Source organism: Filobasidium floriforme (assembly GCF_021052385.1).
Source record: "Filobasidium floriforme strain CBS 6241 chromosome Unknown HD553scaffold_2, whole genome shotgun sequence".
In the NCBI taxonomy this organism is placed as follows: Eukaryota; Fungi; Basidiomycota; class Tremellomycetes; order Filobasidiales; family Filobasidiaceae; genus Filobasidium; species Filobasidium floriforme.
In genome coordinates, this window is record NW_025763623.1 from 753,191 (window position 1) to 773,245 (window position 20,055).

The 20,055-nt window shown below is 54.1% G+C and overlaps 7 protein-coding genes across 7 annotated transcripts; 3 read left to right on the forward strand and 4 right to left on the reverse strand.

The window, feature by feature from the left end:
- Nucleotides 1-236: 236 nt before the first annotated feature.
- Nucleotides 237-2,992, forward strand: HD553DRAFT_338935 (nitrogen permease regulator of amino acid transport activity 3-domain-containing protein; the record flags this gene model as incomplete). The annotated part of the gene is made up of 6 exons (XM_046182389.1): nucleotides 237-1,329; nucleotides 1,394-1,889; nucleotides 1,951-2,106; nucleotides 2,165-2,740; nucleotides 2,802-2,907; nucleotides 2,969-2,992. The coding sequence occupies 6 exons, from the start codon at nucleotides 237-239 to the stop codon at nucleotides 2,990-2,992; spliced, it is 2,451 nt and encodes an 816-aa protein (XP_046039655.1).
- HD553DRAFT_98280 (UbiA prenyltransferase family-domain-containing protein) lies at nucleotides 2,909-4,940 on the reverse strand. Its single transcript, XM_046184645.1, has 2 exons — nucleotides 4,729-4,940; nucleotides 2,909-4,661 (listed from the first exon to the last, which is right to left on the reverse strand). The coding sequence occupies exons 1-2, from the start codon at nucleotides 4,731-4,733 to the stop codon at nucleotides 3,074-3,076; spliced, it is 1,593 nt and encodes a 530-aa protein (XP_046039656.1). The 5' UTR covers nucleotides 4,734-4,940; the 3' UTR covers nucleotides 2,909-3,073.
- A 65-nt stretch (nucleotides 4,941-5,005) lies between these two features.
- Nucleotides 5,006-9,166, reverse strand: HD553DRAFT_280098 (uncharacterized protein). Its single transcript, XM_046178099.1, has 8 exons — nucleotides 8,161-9,166; nucleotides 7,782-7,910; nucleotides 7,608-7,718; nucleotides 7,441-7,550; nucleotides 7,210-7,375; nucleotides 7,054-7,146; nucleotides 5,362-6,984; nucleotides 5,006-5,294 (listed from the first exon to the last, which is right to left on the reverse strand). Exons 1-8 carry the CDS (start codon nucleotides 8,710-8,712, stop codon nucleotides 5,220-5,222), a joined length of 2,859 nt encoding a protein of 952 aa, XP_046039657.1. The 5' UTR covers nucleotides 8,713-9,166; the 3' UTR covers nucleotides 5,006-5,219.
- Nucleotides 9,167-9,366: 200 nt separating this feature from the next.
- On the reverse strand, nucleotides 9,367-10,074 carry HD553DRAFT_304395 (uncharacterized protein). The gene is made up of 4 exons (XM_046179001.1): nucleotides 9,915-10,074; nucleotides 9,770-9,807; nucleotides 9,539-9,603; nucleotides 9,367-9,451 (listed from the first exon to the last, which is right to left on the reverse strand). Exons 1-4 carry the CDS (start codon nucleotides 10,004-10,006, stop codon nucleotides 9,422-9,424), a joined length of 225 nt encoding a protein of 74 aa, XP_046039658.1. The 5' UTR covers nucleotides 10,007-10,074; the 3' UTR covers nucleotides 9,367-9,421.
- A 222-nt stretch (nucleotides 10,075-10,296) lies between these two features.
- Nucleotides 10,297-12,626, forward strand: HD553DRAFT_304396 (uncharacterized protein). Its single transcript, XM_046179002.1, has one exon. The coding sequence runs from the start codon at nucleotides 10,415-10,417 to the stop codon at nucleotides 12,389-12,391; it is 1,977 nt and encodes a 658-aa protein (XP_046039659.1). The 5' UTR covers nucleotides 10,297-10,414; the 3' UTR covers nucleotides 12,392-12,626.
- Nucleotides 12,627-12,639: 13 nt separating this feature from the next.
- On the forward strand, nucleotides 12,640-15,616 carry HD553DRAFT_347616 (uncharacterized protein). Its single transcript, XM_046183312.1, has 4 exons — nucleotides 12,640-13,349; nucleotides 13,415-14,593; nucleotides 14,653-14,917; nucleotides 14,977-15,616. Exons 1-4 carry the CDS (start codon nucleotides 12,867-12,869, stop codon nucleotides 15,525-15,527), a joined length of 2,478 nt encoding a protein of 825 aa, XP_046039660.1. The 5' UTR covers nucleotides 12,640-12,866; the 3' UTR covers nucleotides 15,528-15,616.
- Nucleotides 15,617-17,376: 1,760 nt separating this feature from the next.
- Nucleotides 17,377-17,622, reverse strand: HD553DRAFT_259428 (fork head domain-containing protein; the record flags this gene model as incomplete). The annotated part of the gene is made up of 1 exon (XM_046177393.1): nucleotides 17,377-17,622. A coding segment is annotated over one exon (246 nt), but the record flags the coding sequence as incomplete, so codon positions are not given.
- Nucleotides 17,623-20,055: the final 2,433 nt, after the last annotated feature.

A 20,055-nucleotide genomic window follows, 5' to 3' on the forward strand; every position in this document is an offset into this window, starting at 1 on the left:
AACTCCAGTTTGCTTGTAAGGCATCAATGAAGGCATCGAAGGATCAGTCAGTTATCGGACATGGGCGACGGTTCAAGTAGCATCTACGCCCCGCCGGCCCTAGGCAAAAAAAGGGGGGGCCAGTAACTTAGTTAGTAATTAGTAGTAGTTAGTTATACCTTGCCTTTCCTACTTGCTGTTTGCTGTTCATATAACATACCCAGCCACCCAAGGGCGACACAACGAGACCAGATGCTATGGAAAGGATCAATCTTCTCGCCGTCATCCTGGTGACCTCGACGGTGAGCGGAGGATCCAACCTGGTCTTTCGCTACCCACCGAATCCGAGACCCGCCGAACGGTTATCAAGACCGGTCTATGGCAAGAAAGGCACCCAAGATGGAGGATTCTCCATCGCGCCGAGGACCGAGAAGCAAACCGGAGCGACTGGGATGGAGACCGGATTGTCGCAGGAAGCCGATTGGGCGTACAGAAATAAAGCGGGAGAGGCATATGACAGCGATGACAGCCTGGACGACCAGCTCGAGAGCGCCTTGTGGCAGCCACTACATGTCACAGGCGGGGAAGTTGAGCCAGTTCGGCAGAGAAGACCCGCTCCCCGACGTCCTGGACGTCCCGACTCTGATTCGGGACCTCCTGCCAACCTAAATCCGTTGGCTGCAGGCACGACATCCCAGGTGACCCAGACGGACAGCAGTGCTAGCGGAGGGTCGACATACAGCGCCTCGGATTGGGAGAACATCCTTGGGTACGATCGAGACTTTTTGAACTCTCTCTTGACGCCATCAAGGTCGGGATGCAACAAGAGATTCGAGCTCGTCATCGATGACATAGCCTTTATCGGACATCCCGTGTGCGCAGACGAGAATGGTAAATGGGCGTTGCCGTACGAGGAGGACGAGGCGGAAAAAGAACCGGAACGAGGGCGAGGTCGGGAGATCGATCGGCCAGGATCGCGGAATATGCGAAGATTCGGTCAGACCCCTCAAGAACTGACACCCGTCACGGAAGGGGTGCCTTCTGACTCGATATCCGAACGATCGGTAGCGACGACCTACAAATCAGATGATGAAGATGCTCCTCCCAAACCGCTCAGTAAAGATGAGAGCAAGAAACATTCTGGATTGTCCTTTTTCCACTTGGTTCTCGCCCTCGACAAGCCAGATCCGCAATTGGATTTCGATATGCCGGGAGTCATATATGAGCTCCTGTATAGCGAGGTGGCGTTCAAGTGGACGGCTGCCGCCTTTGCTGAACAAGTCCGGTGCGATTGGGTCGGCCAGGAATGCCTCAAGCTGAGCAAGATACGGGAACATTGTATTCAGCAGCGTGAGTCGATCTGGCGGTTGATGACGGAACGTAAGCCAATTCCTGAATTTATCTGAACGCCCAGTCATCCCTCTCAAGAAAGCGCAAGCAGAAGCTTTCGCGGTTTCACCTCTCGCCAAAAACCTTCGCGAGCTTCACGATGGCATTCGGGCGATGGCTCCTATCCAACTTACCGTTGGCGAGATTCCGATCGATGTGGCCATGCCTGTCAGTCAACCGCGAGTTGCAGAGGAATGGACGCGCTGGGACGACGACGATGCCCCTTCCGAGGCGTCATCGTTGGATACCGACGTGTACCTGCCAGAAAGTGATGATCTAGAATCAGATCTTGAGGATGGCGAGGACGAGGTAGTCGTCCGGCCTACGCTCAAGGCAGATCCCGCGTTCGACTTCAAGCCATGGAAGACCCTGCTTCCCTTGGAGATGATACATAATTTGCGGGAGGCACCCGCAGATCTTGATGAAGAAGCTCTTTTGCGGTATCAGCAAATCAGCGAAAATCCAGCCGAAGTTTCAGAGTTTGTAAGCCGCTTTCTGCAAAGTCTCGATCCGACAATACCGTAAGTCAAGCTGGGGCCAATGAATCAGACTCCAATCATTGACGAGATATCGATCTGATAGCCTGTATGATATCGCTGCCTACCTGGAGATGGATCTTCACACGGAGGTCTACCCACTCGCCCGATACCTCATTCATATACGCAAGGTCAAGCTCATTGACGTTGTGCGGAAAAGCCTCCGCAACGTCTTCATGCCAGAATCTACAGTTGGAAAATCGTAAGACTGCATCATTCGAAATAGCTTCATCTTGAAACTCAAGACGCGTCTTTTGCAGAATACCCATCATCTGTGCGGAATGGGCCAAGGAGTTTCCTACCATGCCATCGTGGCCCGCTTTCATCGGGCAAATCTCGGCTTCCCCGCAGCCGTATCGCAAGCTCATCCCTCAAACCGATGGAGAGATCAGGTTGGCCGATCGCGAAGAATATACCAGGGCGCTATACTGGTTAATATCCCATGGGCTAGTCATACAAGCTCACGACCACGTCAAGATTGTGGCAACTAAGGAGACGAAAGAGAAAGCTCACCGGGAGCTAGAAGAAGAGCGCAAGGCTAGACACGTCTCGCGGGAACTCAGGCTGCGGAGGCGTGCATCCTTGCCAGAGAGCCTACTTCATCATCGCACCAAATCGGACGACGACCTCGCAGCAGCTCGAGGTGATGCGTCGTCATCCGACAGTGGGGAAATTTCGGAAGAGGACTTTGACGAGAACGAGCTGAGGGAAGACTTTCTCAACGACGGTCAAGAATCTTTCATACATCGTCCGAGCAAGCCTTCCTCGGCGGAGGATCGATGTCTCCGGATCATCATGCGCGACAAGGAGCCAGAATGGCAAAGAAGATTCGCACAGTGAGTCCAACCATTATCGTTTGTCGCTTCTAGAGCAGAAAACTCATTTCAGGATTGATAGATGTTTGACGTGCTTCGATGGCAAAATGACACTGGACGCAGTACAGTACGAGACGGGGTTGAGGCGTAATCATCTGCGCGATCTCTTGACAATATTCAAGGAAGACGTGAGTCCGGCATAGAGGCGCAGCATGCAAATCTCTAGCTCATCCTCGGCAACTTCAACAGCTGGTCGTCTTTCTTCATCCGTGACGCACTGGTGATTGTGGAAGCCACACTCACGATGTTGTATCAGATGTGGGTGCAAGTTGTATATGATCAAGGCGACCGAGCTCAGCTCTGTGCTACATCGCTCTGTTGTACAGCTACCACATTGTTCTCCCCGTACCCAAGTTGTTCCCGCCACCATTTCCAATCGTTCCAGACGCCACTTCTCTTGTGTATCATCATCAAACCCAGCTGAGCAGGCAGCCACCACAAGCTAACGAAAAAGAGCTTTCTTGCTGTCTTTTCGTTGCGGAACCTCATGAAGTTGATCGCTCGGTAGGTGAATACCAGATTGGCAGGCAATGACGTGGCCAAAAACGCCCATGTTACAGCCCCGGTGACGGGCGGTAACACCGAGCAGACGGGGAAGAGCAAAAGCAAAGTATGCCGAAGCGACACTAATGCGTTCTTGCGTGGATCGATGGCGCTCAACATGCGATACCCACCCAAGGCGTATGATTTCCGGATGAGGTGGGAGAGCGAATTGAAATGCGGGAACTGCCATGAGAAGAGGAAGAGGAAGAGCATGTAGGCTGTCAGGGGGTTGGGCGTGGTGAGGAGTGTCGACCCGGTGGCGTCAGAGGTGATCGGCTTGACGTGATCCTTGCCGCTCGTCCTCTTGTCCGCAAATCCAGACTCGAGCACATAGGCATCCTGCGGGTACACCCAGTACCCATCCTCGTTACTATGCGATTCGTCTTGCCAACCCATCATCTTCCCGAACCAGGCCGGCCACCAGATCTGCATCGGCATCTCTCTCGAGAACCCTAATCCCGCACCGGTGGCAGCCCAGCCCATCAAAGGCGGCAGCCCTCCAACAATCGATCCGACCCATGTGTTCAGGATCGTGAAACGCTTCAATGGCGTGTAGATGGCAGAGTATAGCACCAGATTGCCCACGCCCAACGCGGCTGTAGTGCCGTTGCAGCCGAAATACAGCACCGTCGTTCCGATCACGGTGCACGAGACCGCAAAGAGGAACGCATGGACCGGCGAGATGGCTCGGACGACTAACGGTCTATTTCGCGTTCGTGGGGTTTGGGCGTCCATAGGCGATTCAAGGATCTGATTATACGTATTCGCGGCGGCGCTGACCAGATACGTTCCCGTCGTGAGAGATAGGAGCAGCGGTACCGACAGGGGCAAGGGGGAGAGGGCCAGCCCTGTCGTCCCCGTCAGGGTCACCAGGACGGACAGGTTGTGCTTGGCTAGCTGTTTGTATATTGCGACGAGCCGCCGTGGGTTCAGCTTTGCGACCGGTTTATAAAGTGATCGATCGGCCGTGTGATACGGTGGTGGGGGTGGTATCGACAGACTAGCCATGCCGGGCAGGTGTTCTAGGGTCGACCTGGGAGGCCTGGCTGCCGCTCGGAATCCCATCTCATCGACGCTTTCTGACTCTCTGACACCGTCATGTGCTCGGCCTTTCCCTTTCCATCTTGTCGATACGCCTGGCAGGATACTGCCTGATAAATTGCCATCCATTGGATCCGTCAAACGATTGGTGTGGGCCGTGAAATACGTCAACGGCAGAGCCGACGTGGATGTCGAATGACTTCGAAACGGCCGTAGTTTCAGCCGATTTGGACATCGATATGACCCTCGAAAGCAAGACTGTGCCGGTATAAGGCGTAAAGAGGTGGAGCCGAAACAACTGAGGCATAGCCCAGATTTTTCAGAAGGTCCGTTTCGGTGCGGTACAGGCAGACATAGCAACTCACCTCATTGTTTCGGTAGCGGCTGCACTATCGCTTTCCTTCTGCGGATCGCGTATAGGTATGATGAGTACACTATCGCCCCCAATGCGTGTGAGTTCGCGAGTTCCGTAGCTTGTGACTATGTGTAATTGGCACTATCAGCTATTAGCTATTGGGTATCGAAGATGGTTGTCCAGAACTGCAACATCATCGACTGTGTACGATTGTGAGTCTCACTTCGATCCTTGTGCTGCAACAACCCCGTAACCCAACCGGGCGGCGTCCGATTTTACGAAAGGACGCTCTTTTATTTCCACCCCGAATCTGGACCGTTTCACATTCGATCGGTCATCACATCGGAATCGTCGTCATATTCGGTACAACTGCGTGTATCAATTCACGAGCCTCGATCTCCTATATCCCAACCGTTGGCAAAAAGCACCCCTGATGTGGGTGCTCTCGAAATGATACAGCTGGAGCGGCGTAGACTAAACGCCTTGATCTGGGCAGGCTTGTCAATCTTTTAGACGGTTGATGTACGCCCACGCGACCACGCCCACTACAGCGATCGAAACGGCCATCGGCGCAAGCTGCAAATAGGTCAAACGTTTGATCAGCGGTGTCTCTTCAATCCTCGAAAGGCACAGCACGACTCACGCGAGCCACCGCAATACCATTCTGTACATCGCTGGGATTTACAGGCACTTCAGCCACCTTCACCTTGCTCTTGTCCTTGTCAGATTTTTCAGACTCCGACTTTGGTCCCTCGTGAGCGGTCTCGTCGCTCTCCGTACAGGTGCTCTCACCGTGAGATGTCGTCCTCGAGTCGTCGTCACCGTCCCCGTCAACCGCTCGATCCACGGTTGCCGCGCCGGCATCGGGAACTGCTGAGTTTGTCTTTCTCGACGAGTTCTTCTCCGGCCCGCTCGATTTTCGGCGGGATTCCCCTCGTTTACGCCCGGTGATCGTCCCTGCTCGTCGATTGCGGGCCGCCTTGGCTCTGAGAGCGCCCAATGCTCCCTCTGCTGCGGTCGAGTTGGTCGTCCGAGGGGTAGACGAGCCATTGCCCTTGGATCCGGTACCCATACGGGTCGACGGTTCACCCGCAGCTGCCTTTAACGCCCTGATGGCGGGATCTAGCCGACTCGAAGATTCTCTTCGAATCCGAACTTGATCTGACGTAAAAGACGGGGACCGTGGAGAGACGGAATGGCTCCGATCAGGCAGTCGCATAAGGAGAGACTCGTCCTTGGCTCGATCGAGACCAGAACCGATCCAATCGTCATCCGATCCCTTGCCAGATAGATCGTTCTCTTCCTCGTCTCCCGAGTCGTCGTCCGTCCCAGATTCACCGCTGAGTCGAGCATTCATCAGACGTTCTTCTTCCTCCTCCTGCGCCCTTCGGCTCGCCTCCTCCCATTCTCGAACGACTCCCCGGAGCCTCTCTCTCTCGAGTTCGTACCCCTCGCGCTCTTTCCTCCAACCTTCCTCAAACTTGCTCCTCCAGGTTTCCCATCGATCCTCAGCCGAACGTCCCGCTTGCCCAGCTGCTTCTGCGACTCGCGTGGCCATATCTCGCTCTAGAGCAACGATCTTATCCTCGAGCGCTTTGACGGTCGATGATGCGTCATCGTGTTGTTGCTGCAGGTCCCGCGATACTCTCAAGGATGTCTCGAGGTCAGCCGAGAGGCTGCGGGATAGCTCTAAAGCTTGCTCGAGATCCTCTGACAGAGAATCTAGTCGTGCAGCAAGAGCATTGTTACGGGCGATGATCTCCTCGTTCGAAACCCTCTCTTTGTCTTTCGAGGCGGTTGAAGATAACGAACGATTAGACGATGACCGGTTCATGAAGGAGGACCGTCGACTTGAAGGTGACGCGTCATCTCCGTTATGATCCGAGTCTCTTGATCGGTGACCCTTGCTACCCTGAGCTTCGCTATCGCGGTCGTCCTCATCATCTTCGTGAGAGCGGGCCTGAGCCTGATTCTGCAGGATAGTTTCAAACTCCAGCTTGCTCGCTTCCATTTGTTGGCGAAGACCTAGCACCTCCGTCTTGATCGCTTCGTGCTCGGCTAGAAGTGTTTCCAGAGATCGGATCCTGTCCTTGTGGCTGACAAGGATAACTTGAGTGCTACTGAGCTGGGCTTGTAAGGCCGCGATGGTGGCAGTAGGATCTCCTACGACGTGATCAGGCACACCAGGCACGTATACGGGCTGCGGCTCCTGAGGCTGAAATTGAGGTGGGATATGCTTGGTGGCGTGACCGTTCTCGTTTGGAGGCTAGAGATCATGGTACAATCAGTACAGACTACTCGCAAGGGAGAAGCAAACCAGTCGTGGGTATCTTACGAGGCCTCCACTCAACGTGTCTTGGATGTCTGTCATGGCCGATGTTAGGTTCTGCAGCTCAGCCCCAGTCTCCTTGCTCTTTTCAAGCTCCGCCTGTTATCCATATTCGGGGTATCAATGTCCCGCTCATCATGTCTGAGCGTACTCTCCGCTCACCTGAAGCTTCGCCAGTACATGATCAAAGTTCAGACCGATTCCTTTACCACCAGCGCTCATCATGGCCATGGGTAACGTTCCATTCATAGGGGGCACAGCGCCAGTCCCCTTGCGAGTCGGACCAACGGCTTTGGCCTGGTCGTAGGGGAAATAATTGGCGAGTTCACTAAGGGTCAAGGTTCTGAGTATTTAGTAAACCCCCCCGGCGAAAGCTAGCGCAAGAACGCTTACCGAGCACTCCATCCTGCATCGTCCACGTTCCATACAACATAGGCTTTGGCAGACACCTTGTAGTGCTGTACCGTCTTGTTGTCTTCGCTAACAATGTCGATACCGAATTCCTGACATCAAGCGATAAGCAATCGTCGGCTGCAGTACGCAAGGCTAATCAAACATACCACGATATCTTCGCTCTTCAGCTCGTATGGCTCGCTCTCCATGCCTTCGTTGCTAAGTCGCTCGCCATTAACAAAGGTACCGTTGGACGACTTGACGTCTCGGATGTACATCTAGGTCACATAGGGTTCAGCCAGGGCTCCGGCCTTACGAGCCCGCATGGTTTCGCAACTTACTCGACCTGACCCGTCCGATCCTTGCTCGGACCATACCTCGGCATGCATCCGACTGAGTACCTTGGAGTCAAAGAATCCGTTTCTCTCGGTAGGCGTGCTTTTGATGTTGGTCTGACGACCGATTTTGATCTACATAGGGGACGTGATCGAGCGAGCCCAGGGAGGAGGAGAGCGGCGAAAGATCCGAGTGCGGAGTTACCAGTGAAACGTCATAGTAGACCAAAGAGCAGAAAGCAGGAATGTCTTGTTTCAGTAAACGCGAACCCATGATCACATTCAGATTCTTCGCCCGGACCTCCCCCCAGTTCAAGGGACCCGCTATCGTACAGTCGTGCGGAGAGGGACTGCTGTCGTACAGTAGAGGAACTTTCGGACTCACCCTTTCAGCTGGATTCCTACCCGTAATGGGAGGCAAGTGGATCATCTTGGTTGCGAACGTCTCGTTCAACGGCCAAAGGTGCAAGGACGGGAAAGGTCCTCCCCAAGGCATCTCTTCTCCGTGACCACCTTGACCGTATCCACTCGGAGATTCCGTCCGCCGGGGTGGCTCAGCGTACCCGTTGATGGCATTCATGGCACTCTTGAGGTTCGGAGGGGGGCGTGTCTGCGTCGATGGAGGAGCGGGACGGAATGGCGAGGGTGAGGATTGACCCTGAGAGGCATAGCTCTGCCCCGGTCGGCCATCTCGATCCCTCCTGATACTGTTCCCGGATTCCCCGATCTCGGTGGGCCTTCCTCCCTGACCCCTGCCGTTGATGCTGCCACTCCCATTTGATTCGGGATTGCGACCCGCACCGGTGTTGTGATGCATGTCCTCTCCGGCGTGACCATAGTCACCGGGGTAGCCCCCGTTGTTGCCACCACCATTGCGAATCGTCCCTGTACTAGTGTTGGACAGGGTACGTTCGAGACCCATACTGCCTTGTGGCATGGTTGAGCGATGTCAAATGAAGGGGGGTCTGTCGCTTATACGCAAGTCCTCCTTGTCGTGTTACAGATGGTACCGAAACGAGGTCGGCTGAGTCCTGACGTCGGGGTAGTTACAGGCTGCCGGTTGCGACCGTTTCAATCTATCTGTCTAATTGGTGAGGTCGTGCGAATAGTCTCAATCGATGGATGGCATCACTACTATCTTCCTTTGATTTCGTTTCGAATAGCCGGACTCCTTGATCGCGAGAACGTCTTCTTTGTGTCGTCAGGTCTGGTACTTGCAACGCGATGAGGCCGAATGCCGTATCCGAGACTGTGCCTAGATCTCGGTGTATATGATTGTAGTGGAAAAAGGCTGTGGGTGTGGTTTCAAGGTCGTAACAAAGGATCAATAGTGGTCAGGGGATGGACGAGCACGAAAGCGTTTCTTTGCCTAAGCAAGATCCAGATTCGTGGCTAAGGACACGCGTGATCGTGATCGTGATCAAGGGCACGACTGGCAAGGAGGACACAAGCTTGTGCTGCACCGTCGATCACCGTAGTGGTACATTGCGTCGAAGAGTCGGATATTTAGGGTATGGTATCTGATAGTCTAGCGATGCGGTCGATTGTTACAGTATTTGTTACGGTAGAAATACACGGCGTTTTTTGCTACCCAGACTGTCTCGCGATGGAGCCTCCGGATGGTGATACTGTAGGGACATTCCCCATCATCGCAGTCTCTTGAAGGAGGAGGATCGCTGACGGAGTACATTCATTCCATTATGCAATTGTGAGCGATGTGCGACATTCTCTGATCCGAAATCGGTCTCACAACCGAGACTCACGCCGAGGAAGACGACCACAAAGTCGAACGTATATTCCCCCACTTCCAAGTAGTTTTGGATGAGCTCTGAACAGCCCGTCAAGCCCAGGTAGTTTCGAGTATAAGATCCACGGTTCAGGATTCATAGAAACGGTAATGAGATATGATCGAGACAACAGAGGGGAGAGGCGCCCAGGCGTCCAGGACGGTCAGCTGAAAGTCTCGGCTGAAGCCGCATTTCCCATAGACGCACTTCTAAACTCCTTGTTCGGCACCTGTTCCAAGGCAACGCTGTGAAGCATGAAAGAGGATTGCAGAAGTACATAAGTATGTGATCATCTATGCCGTCAGACTCGATATCTCTCCGCTGGACTGCAAGCAAGGCTGTCGGCACTCACGTCAGACCTGTATTCCGCTTGATTCCCGCTAACAGTGCTGTGATGAGGATGGCATCGAACCCGACGTGGAACAGCTTGCCGAACAGCGTCATCCTACTTGGTGGCAACCGCTGTTCTTGGCAGGAGATTTAGTGGATTATAGATGGGTGTGTCCTGTCGTGCACACGAGTGAGAGCTCGTCGAGCCCGGGAGCCTTTCCGAAATGGCAGATGTACGAGGTTGTGCGATACGATGGACCGGCCCATGCCGTCATCCAGCCTGCGGAACCTTTTCACGTGATCCAACTGACGTGAGGCCTAGGGGAGAGCGTCGCATCGCAATTGACCTCCTTCAACATTTCTGGGCGATACAGGATATACAGGATTTATCCATTGGCAGTCTCTACGACGTCTAGTACACGAAAGCAACAGCTTGAGCTTTGATCTAGATCTATACAGGCATGCTTCAACTATTCCGGCGATAGCCAGATCCCTAGACGACCACCAGCAGCTCTGGCCGACATGCTGCTCGGACGAGCCTTTGCCTCGGGCGGAGGACCGACGAGGGTGTTGAGCATCATCGCTCGTTATCCCCGAGCTAGAGCTAGACAGCAGCTTGGGACGAGCAAGCGATCAGCACACGCTTTGATCGTCCCGAGCAGAGGTTACGCTGCTGCAGCAGCCCTCGAGAAGGAGCTGGATCAGCCGCATAAGGAGGAGCCGAGTACGGGGAAAGTGGATCCCGCATGGACGCGGACAGGAGAGGACGACGCCGCTTTGCACTCGTCTGGCTCGACTCTGATGGATGGGGCGGTGATTAATTCCAGCAGAACATCGAGAATCAGGCGTCGCGCTGGTCAGGCAATCTCGAAACTTGCTGCTACAGCAGCCCAGAAGCCATCTCCAGCTACCCCTCAAGCTGATACCTTCTTCTTGAACCTTACCAACAAAGGCAAAGGGAGGGAGCGTAGTCACAAAAGCTTGCCGGAAGTACAGCGTAAAAACGAACAGCGTCGTCTCAGGCAAGCCCAACGAGGTCTACCTCCCGCTCGGCGGTCTCTGAGGTACCGCACCGTCCTGCTCTCCGATATCGAGGATGCCGAGAGGAGGTTCTCTCAGTTCACACACGGGTTGGACGAAGAGATTGCTGCCTGGCAGGAGAAGAAAAAGGCGTTACAGGAGGTCAAGAACGGGCAAGCCGTTTTGGAAAAGTGGTTGCGACAGAATCCGCATCCCCGAACGATCTATGCCGATACCCTACGAGCGCATCTCAACCATCTGCTATACCTTTCAGCACGTGCAGGTTCATCTTCGAGTTACAACAAGTTTTCGAGTCTATTCGGAGGATATGCGCTCGAGCTCGACAGTCGGACACATCTGACGAGACTACTCATGCTCGATCGAAGACCGTATGTTAGTCTGTCCAGGATAACGGACATTTGGAAGGATTGGAAACAGAGCTTGCACGCGTCCGGAGAGTTGACGGAAGGCACGACGCCGGAAATGTTTTGGCCAGCCGACGGAACGGTGTTGGCCAACCAGACGATCTGGATGTTAGCCAAACGGGGTCAATGGCGGACGGTCGGCCCGGCCTATCGCGAGATGTTGCGAAATACAAGCTTTGCGAGCTCGACCTCGTCGAACGCTTTTCCGGCCGAGTACTTTACGCCATCGAATCTTCTCTCTGGCATATACCCCGCTTTCCATCAAAGTCGAGCGGACAAGGTCACTTATCAGAGCTTGATACGAGCGCTGGGATTCCATGGCAACGTCGTCGCGGCGTTGAATGTCATGGGGGACATGCTACGCGACGAACGGGGATACACGGCCGACATCTCGGATTATGTCGCTGTGATGCAGGGATTCGCGCGGTTCGGAAACTCGCTCGAGCCCGAGGAAGCGCATCGGCGACAAGCCAGACGATTGTCCTTTCAAACGGAATCCGATTTGACCGACGATCTGCTCGAATTCTTTCCGCCTTTGATCTTTCCCGGTCTTTTGCCTTTAGTGCACGTGCCCGAACGAGGAAACGCTGCCTCGGACACAACGACGCCCTTAGGGAATCGTCAAGCCCACAGATCGGGTGGTTTGAAAAAGCTGACCGAGATTTGGGGGAGCAAGATTGATGGATGGATCGAAACCCCGAACGGAGCTCAGCCACGACGCGAGAGGGTACCAGGGATGGATCTCTCCATTCTTACCAAGGTGTTTCGAGCTATGCTGGGTACCTCGCCCGTGACTGGACGAGCGTCCACATCGAGCTCGTCCCGCTATTACGCCAGATCTCGTCGGATCCCGCTCGCTCCTACCCCCAGGGCCACGTTCATCATCTTGATGGCCTTCGCTAGATGCAGTGATGGCGATCCCGAGGTCCTCAGGAGCGTCTGGGCTGATCTAGAAGACAAGTTTGGACCTGCAAGCGAGGAGGGTTGGGTGGGATGGCATGTTGACAAGCGATTGAAACGAATCGTCGGGGAGATTATCAAGGTCGGAACATGATGACACATCACGAATACATCAGTGAAGGTTCCTGGGTTTCTCCGTGTAATAGTACTAAGGATAAGCACATCGTGATACGAAACAGTATATCGGCACTTTGCTAGTACCGCCGAGAGGCTCTATCCCACTTTCTTTGCTTACGTAACGCGCGTAGATTTCGCTTCAACCACGGACAATCTGTGATCTGTGTGTGTGTGTGCATCTGTAGAACGAGATTAATCATCATCGAGTCCACTCTATCCTTTCGCCTTGAAATGGTCGCCGTTGCACCTCATCACATTAATAGAGAGCATTAATAGGGATTCTACAATCTTACATTCGTACTCGATCAATACTATCGATGGCGATAGCGATCCGCAACGGATCGTGCTTCGACCGGGCCTAACTAGTCGAGCTGAAGTCATCAAACGATCTGGGACCTCTTAGAACAACAAGCAACATCTTTCTATGACCTGAGCCCTCGCGTTCCGACATTATGTCCAGGAAAGAAGTGGTCGGCCTCACCGCTGGACAACTCAATGGACCGATTCGGGGAAATTCTAACACACCACACACGGGTAACCTGCGACCTGCTGCGTCAGCCGAAGATCCAACTAGGCTAAGAAAGAAGCGAAGGCGGAATAGGACCCATGAGATATCGGCTGCCAGCCCAGAATGTCTTCCTGACTCACAGGACAGTAATAATGCAGATCCGGAGGTAGTGCCGGATTCCCAGTGGGCCTGTCATTCAGGTAGCTTGTTATTTCCGCAGGATTCGCTCCCCATGGGCATTGCGACTGCGGATGCGGATGAGAATGACCGGGTGGTCAGTTCTCAATCGCAAGAACTGAAAGACGAGGAGGATCTTTTGCATTTCGAGGCGCAAGTCATTGATATGCCGCCATCCACCCGTAGAAAGCTTAGCCCAATAGTCACCTACGAATCAGATAGCGATCACACTGTGACGAGGCGGTCCAGCGTGAGTATACTTCTTAGGTCGCCATATATGCTGCCGCAGTCCATACTGACTTTCGCCCCATGCAGGTTGAAGCTGAGATCAAGTTCGAAGACTTTCATTTCGATGTCGACGTCAAAGTCGAGGCACCGGAAGATAGCGAGTCGCGTGAAGATGTTAACGATCTCAGCACAGTGTCACAAGACTCTGGGCGGGTTTTGCAAACGACTGGCGATGGGACTGGCAGCCAGATTACCAAGGGACCCTCGCAGACAATCCATGATATTGACGAACAGCCAGCTCGAGCCGCCTGCAAGCCAATGACGGGGACAGGCGTATGCGGCTCAGAAGGTGACTTGGAGGCGCCATCCGTCGCTGCTCCGCGACGGGATGTCGCTGCCGAGATCGCAAGCCGACTGGCCGCTATTGAGGAAGAGGAGCGCCACAAAGCTGCTCTTCTAACCACTGAAATGGAAACGTTGTCCGAGTCCGATGAAGACGAGCTCATGGATCTGGCAGATCTACCGAAAGTGTATGCCCCCCCTCGCAGATCGACTCGAGTCTTCCGTGTGCCGGAGCCCAAGAAAGTGCAATCTAGACCGATCGCTATTCCTGTCGCTCCTGGCCTGCAAGGTGCCGATCGATTTCAAGCAAAGCTCGCTCAGAGAGCTCTGGCCAGGAAATACCTAGATGAACACGACGATTTACCAGATGATGGAAGCGGTCTAGTCAGATCTGCGGACGCTCAAACACCATTACAAAAGGAGATATCCGAAATTGAAGCTCTGATAAATGGCACTCCTGCCACGACAGCCAAAGACGTTCCGGAGCCGGTGCCCCCAACCTTTTTCGAAGGATGCAGAAGCAAAGACTCCGTCATCCGGAATCACTTGTTCGAGCATTTTGGTTGTATGGATGAAGATCTAGTCAGCTTCGATAGCTGGCAACGCTTTCTTAGGAAAGCGGTCACGAAATTTGGTGACGAGGGCAAAACGGTTACTCCCGAAAGTCTTGTCCTCATGTCACGTATGAGTGCAGACTTGTCAGAAGGATATATTGTCATCGCCAGTCACTATATCGCCAACGCCACCAGGCATCTCAATCCAGCTCAAACACAATTGGCCGTATATGCGATATCGGAACACATCGTTGAATCGTCAGAGGACTTCGAAACTCACCTCGTGGCCGTCTTCAGCCGAACTCAGGATTTTCTACGACGATTGTCTTTAAATGTTTTGCGAGTCAGTCCGCATTTGCAGGAGTATGAGGTCGGTCACCATGTCGTCTGTATCAGACAGGGTTAGCAGCTACTGACATCTGTCATCAGGATGATCCTCGCTTCGAGCGGCTGCTCATTGAGGCAGAAAAGCGTAACTTATTGCTTTACGAACTCCTTGACGAGTGTACAAAAACAAACGATCTTCAGATCAGTCGACACCTTCGGATGTTAGCTGTCTATTGGGGAAACACGGGCGAAATCTTGACTTCGTTGGCCTCAGCCACAACGAACGCGGAAATCTCCCCACGGCAAGCAGCTCTCGCCTGGTTGGGACGAGTGGATACTGTCTTGAAAGTCCTGGCAAACGAGATAGGTAAGCAAGCGGTCTCAACATTGGAGGAAGGGTCAACCATTTAATCTTGGCACTTGCAGCACCGAAGGCCAATGACCCTTACAATCGTCGCAAAGCTAGGGATAGGGAACGGCTCGACATGTTGAGAACTCAGATCAAACGGCGAGGCCAAACGTTCCTTCAGCAAATCCACCTTACCCAACCGAGGCGATTGCTCGGTCGCAAGGGCCAGAACTTGGAAGAAACCGCTATCGAAGCCTTTTTCTTGCCCCCCACGAAAGCTGCTACGACGACCGAACCCTCCGGCTCGCTTATGCGACCGAAACCAAAACCGAGATGGATAACGAAAATGACGCTGCGAGAAGACCATCATCACAGTCATCACAACCACCATGCGACCCCACCGATGTTGAGCCAGCTAGAGCCGAGATCCAAGATACATTTATCTACAGACTCCAGCCTCGAACCGCACCTCTGTGACGACAACTTTCATAATACGACCTCCACTGCGTCCCCGCAGACGACCTCCCACGACAGCATTCGACGGCAACGACATGACAAGATGGATTACGCTGCATCGAATTCCCAGTTAACTTTGCCAGACGGGTCCAATTTTATGTATAAAAAATGAGACAACCACCACAACTGATATAGAGCTGTCTGTAGTAATGAATTGCATTGCCTCGTACATAACATGTAATCAAGCCTCTGATTCCAGGGATGTGCAACGAGTCATATTACGATCAAATCATTTCGAGAACAAGCTACAGCATAAGGACCTCTAGGGTCACGCGAACGGATACACGGGGAATATACTACCGAAATTAAACAATGAACCGACCACAACATGTAAACAGACCGATACTACACGGGATATAAGAGAAAATGGTGATCACAAGCTCGAGTGTCCATCAAGGATCAGAAAAAGGCCCGCTCTCCACTTCGAAGAGGGTCCGTGCCACGCTTTCCCCTTCTGTCCGCCGACATCCCCCACTGGTTGGGGATCCGCGATTGGTCATCTGCTCCAGTTCCCAATCGACTTGGTAGCCGTGGTTGCCTAGATCGTAGCAAGAACCTGGTAGTCCCATCGGACTGTCCAATAGTCGATGCTCGGCCTTGAATTGCAGTTTCACGTTGCCAATCGGGGTCTCATGGGGGATTCCCGCAGCATTACGAGATGGCGTGGTCAATTGACCAATGACATTGGTCCGTGGCGTGAAGCCCGCAGTTCGGTGACGCGACATGGGGTTCATGGGCGTGGCAAAGCTATCGCTATTGACTGACGAGGCGTATGAGGGACCGATGGGTGAACGTGGCAAACGTTCTAAGTGACCTAGGACGTCCGCAGCCGAGGCGTTGGAGCGGTCCAGACGTGGAGATTGGCTCAAGAGGTCTCCAGGTCCGGGCAGGCTGACCGTTTTTGCAAACTTCTGGGGTTTGCGGTCAATGATGGGAGAAAGGGTGTGACCGCCTTGAGTGTTGCTCGTAAAGTTGGTCTCGAGAGGCGTCGTCTTGGGCCGTTGAGCCTTCGCTGGAGGAGCGGGTATGACGAAAGCCCCGTCAAGCTGGGGCGCGGGCTGTAGACCGATCGAGTAGGGCTTGCGGATGGTTTCGGGAACGACAGGGTCAGAGCTGAGACCATCGCCATCCTGCCGAATTCTCACGGCGTCGTCCGAATCGGAGCCATCGTGCATCTGACTCGTCCGTCGATCGAGACTATGTGTCCGGCTGATGGTAGCGGGATAGGGCGAAGAGGAGACTGGCGAAGATGCCGACGGGGTCAACTGGGGCATCATCATGGAGGACGACAGCAAATGAGCTCGATGCAAGGGATTGCTGCTGTGAGGCCTATTCGGGGTAGTGTAGTCGTCGGCATTGAACTTTCCCTGGGGACCAGCACCATTGTGAGCGAGTCGAGCGGCCATGGGCACGGGAGGTGCACCCGTCGGGATGCTGGCGTGCTGGAGCGTCTCCTCGGGGGATCCTCGATCAATGAGCATTCCCGTCTGAAGATTGACCATCCTAGGCGAACCGGTCAAGCGCCGCAGGTTGGCAATCTGCTCTCGCGTCAAACCTGACTCTTCCTCCGGTTCAACTATACCCCCTTGACCGTTGATGGCCGAATTGCGCCTGAAACCGGCTGCCGACCCAGGTCGAGATCCGGGCTGCATGGGAGTCGCCCATGTGTTGGCCTTTTCCAGTCGAGGTCGCTTGTAATTGCCGCTGCTCAAGGGCGCATCGATTGGCAAAGGCGAGCACTGCAGACCGTGAGGGCCTTGGAAGTGCGGCTGAGCGAGCATAATCGGAGTTGCGCGCATGATGGGCGTGGCCATTTCGACGCTATGGGTTCGTCGGATGTCGATATCTCCGACAGCTTTTCGCTTCTTGCTTTTGACAGCGGACGATCCGAGATCGGAATCATGAGCGGCGACCTGCCTTGCCTTTTGTTGCTTCTTGAACCCGCCGTCCTTGAACTGAAACTCGAGCTTGGGGTCGACCATCCAGACCGAGCCTTTCCCGCCTTTTTCCTCGGCGTTTCGTTCGCCCTTGACAAAACAGTCGTTTAAACTGAGGTTGTGCCGGATCGAATTCATCCAACCGCTCTCGCCCGGTTTGAAGTACGGATAAGCGGCCGAGATCCACGCATAGATCTGATTTAGCGCCAGTCGTTTTCGCGAGGAAGATAGGATCGCCTGTCCGATCAAGGCCGCATACGACCACGAGGGTTTCTCTGCCGATCGAGGCGGAGGCGGAAGCCCTTCTGGCACGTATGGCTTGTCCTTTTCCGTATTCGCGGACTTGGTATTAGGTCCGCCGGGAGGTTTTCGCGTGGCATCCCTTGTCTTGACATCGCTCTTGGCTTTCTTCCCAGCGGTTGCCGTCGCAGCTTTTCCACTCTTGGTGGTCAAGAGAGCCGTTTGTTTCAAGGTCCCGGCCGACTTGGCATCTTTGCCCTTACCCCGTCGTGTCGGGGAACCCTGAGCGACCCTGGCGGTAGCCCTCGGGTTGTCTCCCTCGACAACCGAGTCCCCCTCGTCTTCATCCTCGTCGTCCTCGTCTTCTTCCTCATCTGCATCCTCCTCGTTCTCGTCACCATCATCTTCATCCGCAGCACTATCACTCTCATCATCGACCTCCATATCCTTTGGCTGCTGTTTGGCCCGTCGACTCGAGGGCGGTGGGGGCCTAACGGCGAGTGACCTTTTCTTCATCTTGGTGCTAGCGACACTGGCCTGATAGCTCGACTCGCTAAACGGCGTTAACGAACGCGAAACCATCGTCCCCGTCGGCGAGACCGCTCGAGCACCAGACAGTGCTAATTGCGAAGAAGACAGTTGAAGCGATTGATGTTGCTGCTGATGTTGATGGCCGTGATGATGCTGCTGCTTGCCGTACTGCATCTGTTGATGCTGAAGGTACCCCGACCTCCCCGCCTTGTCCGTCGGAGAGGCCGTAGAACGATCGTCCTCGTCCTCTTCCTCTTCTTCCTCGTCAAAGGCCTCGGCTACGCTCATCCGATGTCCAAACGCCGACGTAGACCTGGTTAGCCCTACCGGTCGTCCGCCATGGCTACTTCCCGCGCTCTCAAGTCCCGAGCTGAACGCGTTCGAGCCAGACTGAGGCAAGAGATCTTCCATATGTACCGTTTGCTGGTTCCTCGGGACACTCAACAAGGTCTGTCCGTCCACCGAGAACGGGTCCTGATTCTTGTACAGGAAGTTGGTCTGGATCCCACTGGCTCCAGCGTTGTCGAGATGATTATCTCCGCTGGCGTTACTGCTGTTCACCATCATCAACATCGGTTGACCCGTCCCCGAGCTATATCTCGCCAAGGGCGTATCCATCGGTTGCGTCGTGTGCGGTCTGATCGGGTACGTCATCCCAGCCCCGAGCATGGAATGTTGATCACCATATTGTAGTCCACTCCCGCTACCGGTGTTATCTGTATTGTCGTCCATCATCCCGGCACTGGCCTGCCCACTCCAAGATCCTTGCCTGATCAATTGACCGGGCCTCAGCAACCCAGCAGCGGCAGCGGCGGCATTGACGTTGCCGTTCCTGTTCCCTGTGGATCCCCCGGCGAGATGATATCCGCCTCCCATCATCATGAGCGATCCGTGCGAATGTGTCTGCGGGGTCTTCATCGTCTGTGCTCGAAGGGGGATCGGCCTGACCAGTCGAGTGGTCGTGGAGGATTTCGACGCGCCCTGGTTAGTGTCCCCGTCGATCAACTGTCCTCCCTGTTGTTGCTGGTCATCCCCCATCGAATTCGTCGGATGTGACGAGGTCGATGCCGACGCCGAAGTCGACATCATGCGCGTCGCGAAAATTTGAGATGGCTGGTAATTCGGGTTGAACAATGTCGACCCGTCCACGAGCTGGTATTGCTGTTGATAGAGATTGGAGTTGTGATTGTGATGAGTAGGGGTAGCGACGGTCGCGCTCGAGTGTTGAGAATACGACGTCAATGTCGATGTGGATCGAGCGCGACCTGATCGACCGGCTCTCGAAGGGGAAGGGGGCGAGAGTCTGCTCCGCATCGTCAGCCGAACGTCCTTTGTGTCTCGCTGGTATTCTGGACACTCACTCTTGCATCTCCTCGAGTCCTAGATCTACAAACTCGCTCTCCTCCGGGGTCCTTTGAACCTCGTCAATCCCAATCTCCGCGTCGTCTCGTTCGTCTTGCTGACTGATCACCTCGATCAAAATCGATTGCCCAACGTCAGAGGACCTTCGGACGTTCTTCGAATGCGGATACGAGTACGAATGCGGATGTGCGTCAAAGTAGGTGGGCTGGATGGGTCGTTGAAAGCTTGCCAGCATGGATGACTCGGAGAATAGCTAGAATAGAGACACCAAGAACGAGTCGACTGCAGGGGTCGCTTCCTCGCGCGGGTAGGCCGCCTGCGATTGAAAATGTGATCAGTAATTCTGCTCGATAACGAATCAACCTAAGTACACAGGACTCACCAAGAGGTATCCCTAAGGTCCTTCTTCTAAGTTGTTCTCAGTTGTACGTTCGTCTCTGCTTGCTGATTGCTGGAAGATGGTCGGTCTGTACAGGGGGGAACCTGACAGCGCCGAGCGAGGTCGTTTTTGCGAGAGCGATCGATGGCAAAGGATGGATACAGGGACAAGACTATCAGGCAAGAAAAGTG